Source organism: Microtus pennsylvanicus, chromosome 2, assembly GCF_037038515.1.
Source record: "Microtus pennsylvanicus isolate mMicPen1 chromosome 2, mMicPen1.hap1, whole genome shotgun sequence".
NCBI classification, from domain to species: domain Eukaryota; kingdom Metazoa; phylum Chordata; class Mammalia; order Rodentia; family Cricetidae; genus Microtus; species Microtus pennsylvanicus.
The window spans coordinates 98,477,897-98,493,767 of NC_134580.1; the positions used below are offsets into that span (position 1 = coordinate 98,477,897).

The following is a 15,871-nucleotide window of genomic DNA, read 5'->3' on the forward strand; positions in this document are numbered from 1 at the left end:
CAGAGCTGGGTTATGACTCTGGAAGTCGCCCCAGTGGTGGGCAATGAAAGTCTGTGATCTCAAGACTCAGGAAGCAAACCAGTGAGATGTGTGCATGCACGCACGCGCGTACACACACACACCTTCGTTTGGCAAAGAAGTATAATTTTTGCTCCTCCTAAAACATTCACAGCCCCAGAAGAAGCCGATCTACAATAAAAAGACACAATCAAGGAACTGGAGAGAGGTTCAGTGGTTAAGAGCACTGGCTTTTCTTCAGGGGACTCAAGCTTGATCCCAGCACCCACATGGCAGCCCACAGCTGTCTGCAGCTCTAGTGCCAAGGGAATCTGATACCCTTTTCTGGCCTTCTAGAGCACCGCATTCATGTGGTACAAGACATACATGTAGGCAAAGCAGTTCTACATATAAAATAAAAACAACCTTTTTTTTTTTTAAAGAAAAAAGAGGCAATAGAATTCAGTACAGTGCCTGAGTTCATATGCTGATGGGAACCAGAAACCGGTCAGATTAAGGAGCCCAGGTTCATGAGCCGAAACCTTAGAGACTTGGACAAGACCAACCCTGGCTGGGACTGGGAATAAGGACGAAGGTCAAAATATTTAACTGTAGGCATCACTGGGTGCTATGCTTTGGGGCTACAGCCCTGGTGAAAAGACAGCCATACCCCTTCAGCTCAGAGGGCACTTGGCAGGTCCTGGGTGAGGAGCAGGAAGCACTCAGGGGCTTGGAGGTCAGGGCAGGAACTTTGGAACAAAGAGCACAGAGATTCATTCAGCCTCTGAAACAAGCAGCGCAGCCGTGCCAGGGAAGACGAAAGGAACCAGGATACTTGGGCTGCAGACTGCACAGCCCAGGCTTCCTCTTTGGCCTTGACCTCTGGCTTGATCTTGTCAGGATTCTACTTTCCTCCTGAGAGCTACTCCAGACAGGAAACATTGCCAATTCACACGGGGAGTGGGGAGCGCTATGGATTGGCTGCTACACCGTTTAATGCTGCCCGTCGCCCTAATTTCATAGATATGAGTCTGGCATGCCAGTCCAGCACTTGCCCCTGCCCCTGAACCAGATGCCTTGCATAGGGTCTTAACCCTCTGGGAAGCCTCCACAGAAGACATAATCCTTGCCTTACAGAAGAACAAGTTACACATCGCACACGCTTGTACAGACAGAGATGATGGAGCTAGGTAGGACCCAGAACTCAGTGCAAACCTACTACCTTATCAGGCTACTGCGTTTTTCAGCTGGAGTGTGGCTAAGGTTTCCAATAAAGAATGGGCCATGACCAGTTGAATGTCAGAGGCACCTGTAAGGCCTTCAGCTCTCCATAGCTGGGGATCTCCTCAAACTCAAGGGCCCAGCTATTTCTGATAATCAGTCAAAAGCTATTTAGTTACATTACACAAACTTCCCCTCAACTTCACCATAAGGCTCCTGGATGACAAGGGCTAGGGAGGTTCTGAGCACTAAGTTACAAAAGTGATGGGTCCAATGCCTATCGAGGCCAGGCATCCCCTCCCTAAACCATTGCCCAGGCCTGGAGAGAGGATGGCAGCTCCTTTCCCTGGGGCATCTCAGGGCAAGCTGGACAGGTGAGGCCACCTCATCTCCACACAGCTGGGTGTAGCCATTGGCTCCCTGAAACATTGTCTCTGAGCTCTGACCAACCTGGCGATATCAGCCAGTCTACATGGTCCTTCCTTCACAGCAGACCACCTAGGTGGTGATATTTGAAACTCTAGTACCAGTTTCAGCAGATCTGAGCAACATCCCAGCCTGGGGAGTGGGCATCACATGAGAGGAATTCTTGCAGTTGTTTTGCTTATCACTCATGTTAGGTGAGTGGCCAGAGAAAAAATACAACTGAGAGACATGGACCATCTAGGACCCAACAGGAACAGCAAGCATAGCCTGTGTGTGTGTCTGTGTGTGTGTTTGTGTGTGTGTGTCTGTGTCTGTATGTCTGCGTGCCTCTGTGTGTCTGTGTGTGTGTCTGTGTGTGTGTCTCTGTGTGTGTTTGTGTGTATGTGTCTGTGTGTGTATGTCTGTATCTGTATGTCTGCGTGCCTCTGTGTGTGTGTCTGTGTGTGTATGTCTGTATCTGTATGTCTGCGTGCCTCTGTGTGTGTGTCTGTGTGTGTGTCTGTGTCTGTATGTCTGCGTGCCTCTGTGTGTGTGTCTGTGTGTGTGTCTATGTGTGTGTGTGTCTGTTTGTGGTGTGATTCCTGGAGCACCCACTCTGAGTCTTTGGCTGACCCTACCCTATCTGTGGTAGAACTGTCCTAGTTCACATTTTTGGGGATCAGTAAAGAGCTGATTAGAAGCATTTCCAGACACCCAAGCCTTTTGGGGGAAACCAGGAGGCAACACCAATCCTGTCCAGTACAGCAGGGAGGACTGTCACGATGCCACAAGGAGCTGCTCCACAGCCTCTTTGGAGACTGACCAGTGTCTCCATATCCCACTCTAGAGGGATGACACCTTCTTGGGGCTTCACTCAATTCCATCAGTGGTTCAGAAGGGCTGGCCGAGGACACTGCTTTGCTACTGATCGTTCTCTCCACAGTGTGTCTATAGCCAACAGGGAGATGGAGGGCATCTTCCCATTGCCCAGACAGGAAGACTAAGGCAGATTTGGTCTCAAGCAGTAGCACATTTCCAGACCCAGGGATTTCCCTGGGAGACTTTGAGAGTTAGTCTAGATCTAGGGTTCTTGACTACACACCCAGAGGGGCAATTGACAGCAATTAAATGACAATACCACCAACTCTCACACTTCAAAATACCCCAAACCACACACTCACAAATCACAGACGTTTAGGATTGATGCCCACAGGGTTAATGACCAGTCACTGCCAGGACAGGCCACATGTAGATTCTCCCTGGCAGTACTAGGCATTGTCTATCCCCGATGCTGACTTGGCTGGCCCTAGACAGCCCCGAGTCTCCCCATGCAGGCTGGTAAAGTTTGTGAGTATACTCAGTCGTGCCATCCCTAGCCAGGAGCCCTGGTCCAGACTGGGCAACAGCACCTCTCCCAGGTGCTAGGCAGAGAATTCTAAGCCAACCTCTACAGGCGTTCCATGCCCACCAGCCTCTCTGGGACCTGACAGACTCTTCATCTCCTGGGCATGCCTCCCTGGCCATCTGCCTTTGGCAGAGCCTCCCTCTCCACCACCACCACACTCTCACCTTCAAGGCACAGGAGGCCATGGACCTGCCATCTTCTGCTTGGCATGGGTCTGACAGGGAGTGGGAAACCCAAGCAGGCATCTGGTTCTGAAGCATCGCGGCGGCTCTCCAGCTGGATGGTAAGATCGGGAACTTATACTCTGACTCAGAGCTCCACCCTCCTGGCCGGCCCTGGGCAGTGGCTGTGATGGCTCAGGGAGGGGTTAAGGCGAGTAGACAGATGTGCTGCCTGGGCTTAGGTCTCAGGTCCAAAGGAACCACACAGGTCTGCAGATCTTGAAAATGCAGACTCCAGCCAGGGCTCTGGTCACTGGGATCAGCAGTCTGCAGCCCCAGTTGCTCAGAATGACCAGGTTATGGGTACAATATGGTAGAAAGAACATTTTGGGCTTTGGCATGTTTCTGCCAAGAAGTAGGAAAGCCTTGTCTCTCCAGTTCATGCAGATGGATACGTAGCTGATCCTCTGGGACCGAATAGACCTCAGGACCATGGCATGTTTTTCCTGGGAGTTGTGGGCAGAGATTTCTCAAGATATAAGGGCCAAAATTCAGGTTCTTATGTTAGAGGGTGAAGAAAGAAAACACTTGCCCCAGTCACGTGAGAAGAGGGTCCAGGGCCTCGGCCTCTACCAGCCTTCTGGGCAGCCTGGGAGGAGAGAGCACCAACCCCTCAAGTCTTCACTACACAGTGCGGAAGATGCTCTGCCCCGCCTCTATGATTCTTATCTCTGCCTGTGTTGGCTCACCTCTGGTTTGCTTGAATTCATACTGGGAGTTTCCTGTCTGGGTTCTTGCCGGAGGCTTAACAACCGGCTTTTCTGGCCCACAGATAGGATGTATTTTGGAACGACATACAGGTGAGACCTGAACACAGGAACGCATGGAAGGAGGGTGGTCGGCGGTGTTGTTTGGGTTGCCTGACTCCCCAGAAAGGATAGGACCTTTATTTAGCTTGGTGGCTTTGAAACTTCTCTTGCCATCAACCCACTGTCACTAACACTAATGCGATGCCCACACCTTTCAATTGATTTCACAAATTCAACTAACTTTATGCACTTAGTGAGCTCCTACTGTATACATGATGCTAAACAGAGAAATCCCAGGCTTGAAAGTTCCACAGTCCAGCTGGGGAGCCAAATACTTCTAACCCCTGAGCAGTTCTAAGGTCCAGATTTCCTTAGGCAGGCAGGGGTCCCTAGAAGAATCAACATAAATCCTTCATGTTTGGGAAACTCCATGGTTCTCAGCTGTGATGTAGACAACTAACTGGCGGAAGGACACAGGGCCGGAAGATGGGTTCTAGCTAGGGAGGGAGAACATAGTTCCGAGAAGGCTTCGTGGAGATGACCTCTGATGTGGGCCTTAGAGACTAGGATTTCAACAGCTCTGATGGGAGGGAAAGGCACCCCAGGAGGCAGGAACAAGGCAGGGTAGGTTTTGGTATGCAAATGATGTACATCAGTTATGTGGTATCTCCCACATATTATCTCATATAGGAGGGCGGAAGAGATGGGGGGACATGGGAGGATGTGGAAGATAGAAGGACAAACCTGGAAAGTAGGACCTGGCATCTCCTTCCCTGCCCCCCCCAAGCTGGTTCTGAGTTGTAGGACGACAGCATTCTATAAACCATGGCCTTAGAGTGGCCTCTCAAAGGCTGTGTTTTTCATTTAGACATATTCTCTAGGCGACAGCCGCCAGTTGTTTCTGAGCAGGAGAACAATATGATCAGAGTTGGAGTTTCAGAAGGAAAAGTTGCCTGATGTTGAAGCAGAGGAGTGATCGGGAAGCGATGTAGGAACCACTTAGGAGAAGAAAATAGTCTGAGACGTCAGAAAATAGAGGCCAGGTCAGTAGGTGGTGGGTCAGGAGGTTCTGTGGTGACCTGACCACAGTACAATCCAGTCTGCAAAGCAAGGGAGTCTCCCCTACTCCATTTCCTCTGCCCCTCCATCTTTTCCAGTAAGGTCTGCTGAGGACCAACCCACCTCTCCAAGACATTTCTCATGGCTTAGCATTTGGTCCTCTTCTGGCCACAGAAGCCCATTTATATGTCCCGTCCCCAAGCACACCCCAGCCACCGCATCCATTCTGGCAATGTCCTCATCATCTACCAGTGCCTCAAGAGCAGAGCCTTTACTTTTAGTTGGATTAAATCAGCTGAACAGAGACCAAGGGGAGCTGTGGTGGCAGCTTCTTCCTCTATGCTCTTCCTGGCACTTCTGACCTAGGTGAAGTCTACAACCAACCTTCCACTTCATGGACTCAGTGGACAGATGCATAAGAACATCTGTTGCCTGCTGTGTGCCAACTTCCAAGCTGACTACCCAGGAAGGTTCTGGAAGGAGACAAGAAGCCATCATAGAGGGGAGGGGTCAAGGTGGAGTTAAATTAAAAGATCAGTTGTCCTTTTGAAGTCTCTGGAGAAGGCAGAAGTGAACTCAGGTGAGTGTTAGAAACGCAGTGCCAAGAATCGCCACTTACGACCCTGTGACAGAGTGAAGTCTGTCTGACCCCAACTCTCACCCAACGAGGCTCCGAACCAGCTCTGGAGACCCAACCTAGGATTCTGCTGTGAGGCACAACAACCACTCCAGGCCAGGTCCCCCAGCTGCTCCTTCTCCTATAGTCTCCCTCTATAGAGGTGATGCTGGGAACAGATGAAGGGATCCCACTCCTTTCCAGCCCACTTTCCAGTGATCAGAAAGCCTCAGATCTCCTTAGTGGTCCCAGCATGCCAGGTGAGGGCCACTGTTCTCAGCTGAGTCCCCAGGGTCTGTTCTCTACTCCCATGGATGGGTTGGCCAAGAGTTGCCTCTCACAAGAAGCCTCTTGGGCTGGGGACCCTCTATGGACAAGTGTATTTCTATATGTTCTTCTTAGTAGCACACTTGGCCCTGCTCCACCTCAACCAAACGATCCTCACCTTTGCTCCTCATGTGGCTTCAGGTGTCTGTCCCTGCCTTCCCATCTTATATGATGTTAGCTGCACCCCAGGCTGAAGCTCAGGGACTGATGGTCAGCCTCTCTCTTTTTCAAATGCACCTGCTATCTCCCATCCTTGACGGCAACCTCTGAGGTCCAGCACCTTCCATAAAGGAAGCAGAGCCCGGGAGCATCTCTCTGTGCATTTGGAAGTTTACCGCACAGTAAAAGACACATTTTGCATCCATAGTGAAAAGATAGACTATTCATTATGGGGAGGGGTTATTCACTGTTTGGAGGAAAGTTGGAGCCCAACTTCATAATGACACAAAAATAAATCCCAGAGAGGAGAACTAGCTGACCATTAAACCTATAGATGGTTTAAAATATATTCTTATAATATTGAAGTGAGAAGAATCTTCCAAAAACAAAAAGGTACAAAATCTAGAAGCAAATAGGGAAATTGACTTGATGGGTGGAAAAGAAAAATATCAGCAAAGAAAAGGATACTGTCAGTGCAGGTCCACCTCCGGCATCCATCTCCCATTTCCTCTTCCCAATAAACATCTTTAAATGCTAATGTGGAGAGGAGAGCCTTGTTCTGCTGACACTAACGTTACAAAGCCATGCTAATACAAAGAGCATGTTGCTGAACCAAGAATCAGATCAATGGAAACAAAATAAAAAGACTGGAGAAAACCTTTGTCCTTTGGTTTTTGTTTTTGTTTTTTTGAGACAGGGTCTCTATATTTAGCCTTGACTGTCTTAGAACTTTCTATGTAGATCAGGTTGGTTTCAAACTCACAGAGATCCCCCTGCCCTGTCTCCCAAGTACTGGTATTAAAGACATGTTCCACCAGGTCTAGCAAAACCTTTGTAATTTAAGAGAACTTAATAGCTAGTAAAATATCATTACAGGACTAGAGGAATGGCTCAGTAATTAAGAAGATGTACTATTCTTGCAGAGAACCCAAGTTTGGTTCCCAGCACCCATATCAGGCAGCTTACAAGCACAAATACACACATGCACACACATACACACAGAGACTTGGCGATGAAGATCAACAAGGAAAACACAAACTTTCTAACAGATATATAAACATGGCGGACTACACGGAAATAAAATAAGAGTACTTCACTTAGTGCTACGCAAAAAGATGGGCCAACATCAAATATCAAACAAATAGAAGACAGTGCATGTGTTCTAACAACAGAAAAGGATTTTTTTTCTTACTTCCTTTCTCTGGTGCTGGGAATTGAATAATGGGCCTCATACATATTAAGTATGTGTTTGACCAGTGAAACATACATCCCTGGACTCTGAAGAAGAATTTTTAAACAAACATTTTGAAACAACTATAAACCAAAAACATTTCTAACTTAGACTGAATAAAATTAGACTGAATAAAATGTAAGCTAGGCATGGTACTAAACATTATAATCTTATCATTTGGAAGGTAGAGGCAGGAGGATCAGAAGTTCAGGGTCATCCTTAGAGACAGATGAAACTCAAGGCTAGCTTGGACTACATGAGACTCAAAAAACAAACAACAAAGAAGAAAAGGGTTAAACATTTCCATATTGTAGAAAAAGCTAATCAACCAAATATACTTGCCATGCATTTGCAAATCACCAGATGATTAATATTTAATAAACAAAGAAATAATTCACAAGAAAAAGATGACCACGATGAAGCGGGGATCTCGTAGTGAAGCACTTGCTTTTCTCAATACCTTGGGCAGTTCACAACATCAGCAGGGATCTGTCACCACCTTACAACCTCTGAGGATACCCACACAAGTCACATGCACACACACCACATCCAACCCCCCACAAATAAAAATATATCTTTAAAAAAGATGTCTATGTTGACATAGACATAATCAAAATAATCAAAGACTTGAACCTGTCACATTCAGAAGGAGAAACCAAAAAGTGAGCAGGCACTGGAGGAGACCCTCAAAATCATGGGTATTCGGTCTGAAAATCAATAAGGAAGAAATCAACAGTTTAATAGTTGGTACAGGCAGACGTGACTTCCTAGGCAGAGTGAAGTAACAGAGCACTCTCACCTAAATGCTGTATTAAAGGGATGACACTTGGAAGAGAAGATCGACACAGGAGGAAAACAAAGAAAAGTGAGCTCACAACAGCTATTGAATTGGAAAACCGTGAGACAGCTAAGTGATGGCCAGTGTTGGTGGCAATGGGGAGACAGAGGTATCATTGTGTTCCATTGTGTTACCCTATGGAAGAGGAAATGATACCATAGTTTGACCTGGGACTGTCAGTCAAAGTGAACACTGGTAGAACAATGCCCCAGGGAACCTCTTATAGGCCATAGAGAGACGTACCTCATGGTCTTATCTATAACCCCGAATCTAGTCTCCAGTGTTACAAAAAGCAAAAATGGGAGCTGGAGAGATGGCTCAGCATTTAAGAGCACTGATTGCTCTTCCAGAGGATCTGGGTTCAATTCCCAGCACCCTCATGGCAGCTAACAACTGTCTGTAATTCCAAGATCTTACACCTTCACAAGACATACATGTAGGCAAAACACCAATGCAAATAAAATAAAGTAAATAATTTATAAATAAGTAAAAGAGTACTTCTTGTTCTCACAGAAGACCTAGGTTCAGTTCCCAGCGTTCTGACGCCGTCTTCTGACTGTATGTGCACATATGCGCGCACACACACAAATATCCCACACCAAAGAAAATGAATAAGTTTGATAAAATATTTTAAAAAGAAAAAAATGAAGACGTGCACGAGGACACTTGCTGTAAATTTCTTAAACTGTGGGCTACAACCCCTTATAGGGACACTGTATGTGGGGATCACAAAACTTTGGCAATAGTAAAACTCTAAATGTATTTTGGCTTGGAACTAGGACAGAAATTCCAAGTTCTCAAATATGCCAAACATACACCTGTGGTTTTGTACTATGTAATTCTGAGACGTGTCATAGCCTAGGCACTGCCGATTATAAAATTAAATATCAATCAACTGAAAGACACTGAAGATCCTTGACATTCTGCCATACCAAACATTTAGGCAAGATTTCATTTATATATTTAAAAATAAACAAACACACTATCTCATTGGTATGGACGCGTTCTTTTATCATTAACAACTGATACAATAATGGGCATACCAAAGAATTATTTTTAAATACTTTGCTTTGTGATTTTTTTTACACTAGATGTTTTATTTGTATGCTTATTTTATATACTTAATTCCCAGATAAAAAGGGTCATGGGTGGAAAAAGGTTTATGGAATCTGCTCTGTGTCGTCTTAACTCTGAAAGCATTGTGTGTCCATCCCTGGAGTGGAAACAGGAGAAGGTGGGCATGAACAAGAAGAGCAGTAAGTTCAGCTTGCACAGAGGGGCCTGAACAGAAATGGGCTAGTCAGGGTGGGAGTGGAAAGGCAGGAAGCTGGGGCATCCACATCACATACAGTTACAGAAATTAAAAGGGGCTTATGCAACATAGATCCATTATATATCTAACATAACAAAATAGAAGCATTCCCACAAGGAAAGGAAAGTTATGTGAGGATTGGGAGATAACCCAAGAAACCCATCTCTGGACCAAAGATGATACTGGCCACATTGTAGGCATCTCTGTCTCTTGGAGAAATTTGGCTTCCTCCAGCTTTTCCAATTGTTGTTGTCAACTGCCTTACTGGAAGTCACTATTCTCCCCATCTCTGCTCCATGTTGGACTAACAAGCCTATCCGCATCTACTTTCACTTTTCTCGAAACTGTTCTTTGAGGAGGTGCTGGGGCTTGAACCCAAGACTTCATGAATGCTAAGCAAAACGCTCTACCACCGCACTTGCCGCTGTCCTCTTAGGTAATCTACAGAAAGGCAAGAAGTGATCTAAAGACAGCAGCCCTGGGTGGCTGCCCTGACGAACAAATTTCTGCATTCTCTGAGGTCTCTCTAGAGTCATGAGCTCTGTGATCTGGCCGCTCACATCAGTCATTCTAGTCTCTGCATCAATCAGGTTCCCGCTGTGCAGTCTCTTTGCCCTGATGGGGCCAAGTTCCCCATGTCGGGAGTCTTGTGTCTGCAATGATTCCCTATCATGAAGTCCTGAATGCCACTCTTTGAGAAGCTGAACCTTGCTCCTCTGTTCTAGCTCTATTTAAATGTCGCCTTCTCCAGGAGCCTTTCCTTGCGTAGGCGCAATGACTTGTGCCTCTGTCCCCCCTCCTTAGCTTCTCAGCCACTCTAGTTACTAGTTTACACCAAGTCTACCATACTGTAGACGATCTTGTCTATTTCCTTTTGTTTTTGGAGGCAGGGTCTCAATACTCTGATTAACCTGAAACTTACCAGTTAGCCCAGGCTAGCCTCAAATTTACAATCTTTCTGTTTCCTCCTCCTGGGCCTTGATTATTTCCGTTTTTAGTCTTTCCTTTTCAGAGTTTGGCCATTGCTTGTCTTGCTGTTGATTGGAAATACCCCAAGCCATCAGGTTAGGGGATGGGAAGACAAGGTCCAGCACAGACGTCAGGAAGACAAGGTGGCTCACATGTGCCATTTACAAAGTGATGGCAATTGATCTAATGCTTATGTCCCCTGTGAAGAAGGTGTGTTCATCAGCTCAGTTTAAAGACTGAAAGGGACCCAGTGAGCATAAACAGCTCACTCGAGATCACCACGGCAGTGATAGAACTGTGACACAGGTCAGTTTGCCCGGCACATCTGTCCTGAGTACTCTGTACTGCTCGGTACAAAGCTCCTGGGTTGTTGACTAGGGCTTTCCTGTGCTCCTCCACGCCCTTGATACACAAACCTTTGGTTCAAAGACAAACAAGGACCACAGACAACTCTCACAATGTAAAGTAAAACAATGTATTATCATCTCTTCAGGTCATGAGAGATCTGAAAATGTCAGTCATGGAAGTTAATGTGTTGAGCCAGGCATGGTGGCCAGCTCTCCTGAAACTCACTATATAGACCAGGTTGGCCTTGAACTCACAGAGATTCTCTGCCTCCCAAATTCTGGGATTAAAGACATGCACCACTATGCCCAGCTTCCTAAATTTTTCTTTTTTTTGAAATTATGTGTGTATCTGTGTCTCTGTGTGTCTGTCTGTGTGTTCTCTTCTGAATATATGTATGTTCTTCTGAATGTGTGTGTGCATGTGTTTTCTTCTGAGCAGGGGTGTGCAGGTGCCACAGGTGTGGAGGTCAGAGGGTAATTTCAGAAGTTGTTCTTTGCTTTCAGACTTGTTTGGGAGGCGGTCTCTTATTTCCTGCTGCACTGCACACACCAGGTTAGGTGGCCCTGGAGTTTCCAGAGATTCTCTTATCTCTTATCTTCCTGAAGAAGCCCTGAGATTGAAGACATTAGCTGCCACGCCCAGCTTAACCCGAGTTCCTGGACTTGAACTATTTCCTCACCCTTGTTGGTTTACTCCCACCGCTCCACCCCCAGCCTTCTCCCAAGACTTATTTTCTTAGCGTCAACAATGTATGTGGCTCGCAAACATTTTCCCGCCTCCTTGTGTTTATAAGGCAGTAGAGGCCTTCTCAACACCCTGCAGAGAGCTTGTGGCCGCGAACCAACATTTCTCAATCTCATGAAGTCCCTGCTAATAAAACTTGTCACCTCTTGTCTCAATTGGATAATAATTGGCTTTACATTTTTCTGCTCTTGACTCTCTTGCTCATGAGACAAGATTGTACCTTGCGTCCACTCCATCGCTGTCTCCATGGTGAGGCCAGCCTTGTCACTGTGTCGTGGTGGACGATCTGGCTTCTGTCACATACAAGCCACACAAACTCGACTGGGCCTGACTACCTACTGTCAAGTTTCTCCATCTGTAAATTGAAGGACACAATAGAACTCCCTCATAAGATTGGGTGACACAAAGAGCTTAGTAGGCACATGGCTGGCTATGGTGGTCAATTTTTTTTCCGCTTGACTGCTTTTGGAGCCACCCAGATGACACACCTCTGGACATGTCTGTGAGGTTTAACTGAGGATGAGGACCCTGAATGTGAACAGCACTGTTCTATGGGTTGGGCTCCCAGACTTTAATAAAACAGAGAAAGGGAACTGAGCTCCAACACTTGCTTGTCTCTGAGCCCAGACTGTGGAACACTGTGACCAGCAGCCTCACGATCCAGCTGCCACACCGTCCCCAACATGAGGAGCTGTGCCCTCAAACCATGAGCCACACAAACCCTTCCTTAAGTCACCACCTCTTTGTGATAGACAGCTGTTGAATGGTGTGATTCATCACGCCAGGACATCGCGACACAGGGACATCATCCCTGCACCAAGGGTGAGACTGAAGTGACATGGAAATTGAGCTGTCTATGAGGAGTTCAAATGAGCTCTCAGAGAGCTTGACCAATGGGGCAGGAGGGGCTGCCCAGAGGGGAAGCACGTGACCTCGCCCTTGAAGGAAGAGTAGCAGCCCCTTCAGTGGGTAGGTGAGGGAGGGCATTATCAGGCAAGACAGCATCAGCAAAGGTAAGATCTGGAGAGGACAGTAAAGACTCAGCTAGGGATAAAAAGAGTCAGGATCCCCCTGGTGTTGGCAGTGTGACTCCTGGCAGGGTTTTTTGAACAGACAGTGTTTAAGAATGAGCAGTTTTGAAGTCAAATGTGATGGGGTGTCCCTGTAACCCAGCACTGTGGGATGGAGCCAGTAGAAGCCAGATGTGGTGGGGTGTCCCTGTAATCCAAGCATTGTGAGGTGGAGCCAGTGGAAGCCAGATGTGGTGGGGTGTCCCTGTAATTTCAACACTGTGGGATGGAGCCAGGCTAGCCAAAATAGCATGTTCCAGGTTCAGTGAGAGATCCTGTATAAAAAACAAGGTGGGCTAGCCAGGTGTGCTAGCACCCATACTCTTGGGAGGAAGAGGCAAGAAGAGCTCTGTGAGTTTAAGGTCATCCAGGTCTACACAGTGAGTTCTATAAGTTAGAACTACATACTAGGACACTTTATCCAAAAAAGAGTGGAAAATGATGAAGATATCCCAAGCCAGCTAAAACACATGCAAGCATAGGCAAATGCACCTACACATATATGCACACACTATGCACACTTACAAGCTTATATAAATAAAAAGAAATAGAGATAGCAGTTTCTATAGTAGGACAGGCAGCCATCAGTTCTGTGTGGCCTAGGTGAATAGGAAGGGATGCCTCCTTCACCAGCCAGTGTGGCCCATGGTTTGCCAAAGGTCCACGGGTCATCAAAACTTTTTCTTCTACGTTGTAGGGCATGGCCTCTGGCCTAGTTCTGCAGACACATTGGTTTCTAGGACGTCTTTTGTCTCAAAGCCTCTGGCTGCCAGTCTGGGCCTGCATACCAGGGCTCTGGAGTGGGATCTGCAGAAGGGAAAAGATTTGGAGGAGGGAGGGGCGGGAGGATGTTAGCTGTTATTTATGTCCTCACTTTGCCTCTGGCCCTGCCTGACCTAGTCAGAGAGAGCCCTGCAACATCTGTGTTCAGATTGCAGCAAAGTCAGTCATCACTCATCTGCTTCTTGTCATTGTGGGCTGAATGCAGCTTTCCCAGAGTCTCACATAAGTGGGCTCACTCACAGTTTGCTCTTCCGTGCCGGCTTCTTCTGCCTAGGTTTTCGAAATACATTGTTATTACCATGTATAATGTACCCATTCTTTTTCATTGCTATGTAGTACTCAACTATAAATACTCCAGTTTATTTACCAATCAGTTGAAGGGCAAAGTTGTTTCTAATGTTGGGCAATTAAGAATAAAGCTATTATATAAATCTGTGCACAAGTTTTTATGCAAGTCTAAGCTTTGGTTTACTCGGTTACACACTTTGGAGTGGAGTGATTGGGTTTGATCAATGTTTTTAATGATAACTAACACACTGCATTCACATGCACAGAACCACAGGCACACATAACTAACACACTGCTTTTGTGTGCACGGAACCACAGGTACGCATAGTTAAAACATAATCTTTTGTAAAAGATTTCTTAGGAGAAAACGTTTAGATGGCTATGAAAACCAGAAGATGCAATATACATTGAGCAGCAAACAAATATGCACTTTGATCTTAATATTGATGATGGAGATTGCTTAAAAACTGAAAAAGACATTTGTAAAATTCTTGATGGTACTATTGTTTTAAAAATTGGAATGAGGGCAAGATGGCGGTGCAGATTTCTAAGAAGAGGAAGTTTGTGGCTGATGGCATTTTCAAAGCCGAACTAAATGAGTTTCTCACTCGGGAACTGGCTGAGGATGGCTACTCCGGGGTTGAAGTCCGAGTCACACCAACCAGAACAGAAATCATTATTTTAGCCACCAGAACACAGAATGTTCTTGGTGAGAAGGGTCGCCGGATCAGAGAGCTGACTGCAGTGGTCCAGAAGAGGTTCGGCTTCCCTGAGGGCAGCGTGGAGCTTTATGCAGAGAAAGTGGCCACAAGAGGTCTGTGTGCCATTGCTCAGGCTGAGTCTCTACGTTACAAACTCCTCGGAGGGCTTGCTGTGCGAAGGGCCTGCTATGGTGTGCTTCGGTTCATCATGGAGAGTGGTGCCAAGGGCTGCGAGGTCGTGGTGTCCGGGAAGCTCCGAGGACAGAGGGCCAAGTCCATGAAGTTCGTGGATGGTCTGATGATCCACAGTGGAGACCCTGTCAACTACTACGTCGACACCGCTGTGCGCCATGTGCTCCTCAGACAGGGTGTGCTGGGCATCAAAGTGAAGATCATGCTGCCCTGGGATCCAAGTGGTAAGATCGGCCCCAAGAAGCCTCTGCCGGATCACGTGAGCATTGTGGAGCCAAAGGACGAAATCTTGCCCACCACCCCCATCTCAGAGCAGAAGGGCGGGAAGCCAGAGCCACCTGCCATGCCCCAGCCAGTGCCTACAGCCTAACAGGGTCTTGGCAACTGCACCTGGAGGCTGGATGTTGTCCTGTACAGACGTTTAATAAAATCTTGCACAAAAAACAAAAAACAAAAAAAATAAATAAATAAAAATTGGAATGAGATAATGGAGAAAATTCAAAAGGAAGCAAAGCTTAAAAATGTACTAGGACATTTTCCAAAAAAATTATAACCCTTATATATAGCTAAGGTTAACTACTAAATATTTCTATAAAACAAATTTACATGGGCGCCTTTAATCCCAGCACTTGGGAGGTAGAGGCAAGGTGGATCTCTGTGAGTTCAAGGCCAGCCTGGTCTGCAGAGCAATTTCTAGGACAGTCAGGATTACACAGAAAACCCTGTCTCAAAAAAAATAATAATAATAACGTACAACAACAACAACAAAACCCACCAAGAATTGGCACACAGCTTCTAATACCACTGATAGACATAAAATTTAGGAAAAAAAATCAATGGCACATACAAATCAATAAAGAAATAAACCAAGAAAGCAATGTAAAAGACAATATATGGATAGTCAGAATTAGTCCAAATGTATCAGTGATGGGTGATCCTCATTGTCCAGCTGGCAGGATTTGGAACCACCCAGGAGGCACACCTCTGGGTTTATCTGTGCTGTTTCCAGAGAGGTGTAAGAGGAAGAATGACCACCCTCGGTGTGGGTGGTATTGTCTCACTGGCTAGGGGTGGACTTAACCTGCTAGAAGACCTGCCCAACCCCTCCCTAGGGGACAACAGATAACCCTCATTCTTGGTCTAAGACCAGCATCCTCCAGTAGCCTTGCTGAGTCTCCCTGTAAGCCACTCTGCAGTCAGAGCCTCATCAGACTCCATAGGAAGATTGGACAGTCT

The 15,871-nt window shown here is 46.5% G+C and overlaps 2 protein-coding genes across 3 annotated transcripts in view; one reads left to right on the forward strand and one right to left on the reverse strand.

Moving 5' to 3' along the window:
• The window catches only part of Pla2g4e (phospholipase A2 group IVE), a 79,103-nt gene that overhangs the window by 40,757 nt on the left and 22,475 nt on the right, over positions 1–15,871 (reverse strand). Inside the window, exon 2 of one of the 2 annotated variants that reach the window (XM_075961871.1) lies at positions 3,193–3,304. The exons of the other annotated variant lie outside the window; for it this stretch is intronic. Coding sequence (XP_075817986.1) covers positions 3,193–3,288 — 96 coding nt within the window. The 5' untranslated portion in view covers positions 3,289–3,304. The remainder of the gene's footprint in view (positions 1–3,192; positions 3,305–15,871) is intronic. 2 annotated transcript variants of the gene reach the window in all.
• LOC142843851 (small ribosomal subunit protein uS3) lies at positions 14,271–15,109 on the forward strand. The gene has a single exon (XM_075961885.1). It carries the CDS (start codon positions 14,274–14,276, stop codon positions 15,003–15,005), a length of 732 nt encoding a protein of 243 aa, XP_075818000.1. The 5' UTR covers positions 14,271–14,273; the 3' UTR covers positions 15,006–15,109.

Coding starts and splice junctions, on each gene's coding strand:
- LOC142843851 (XM_075961885.1), top strand. CDS start 14,274: ATGGCGGTGCAGATTTCTAAGAAGAGGAAGTTTGTGGCTGATGGCATT.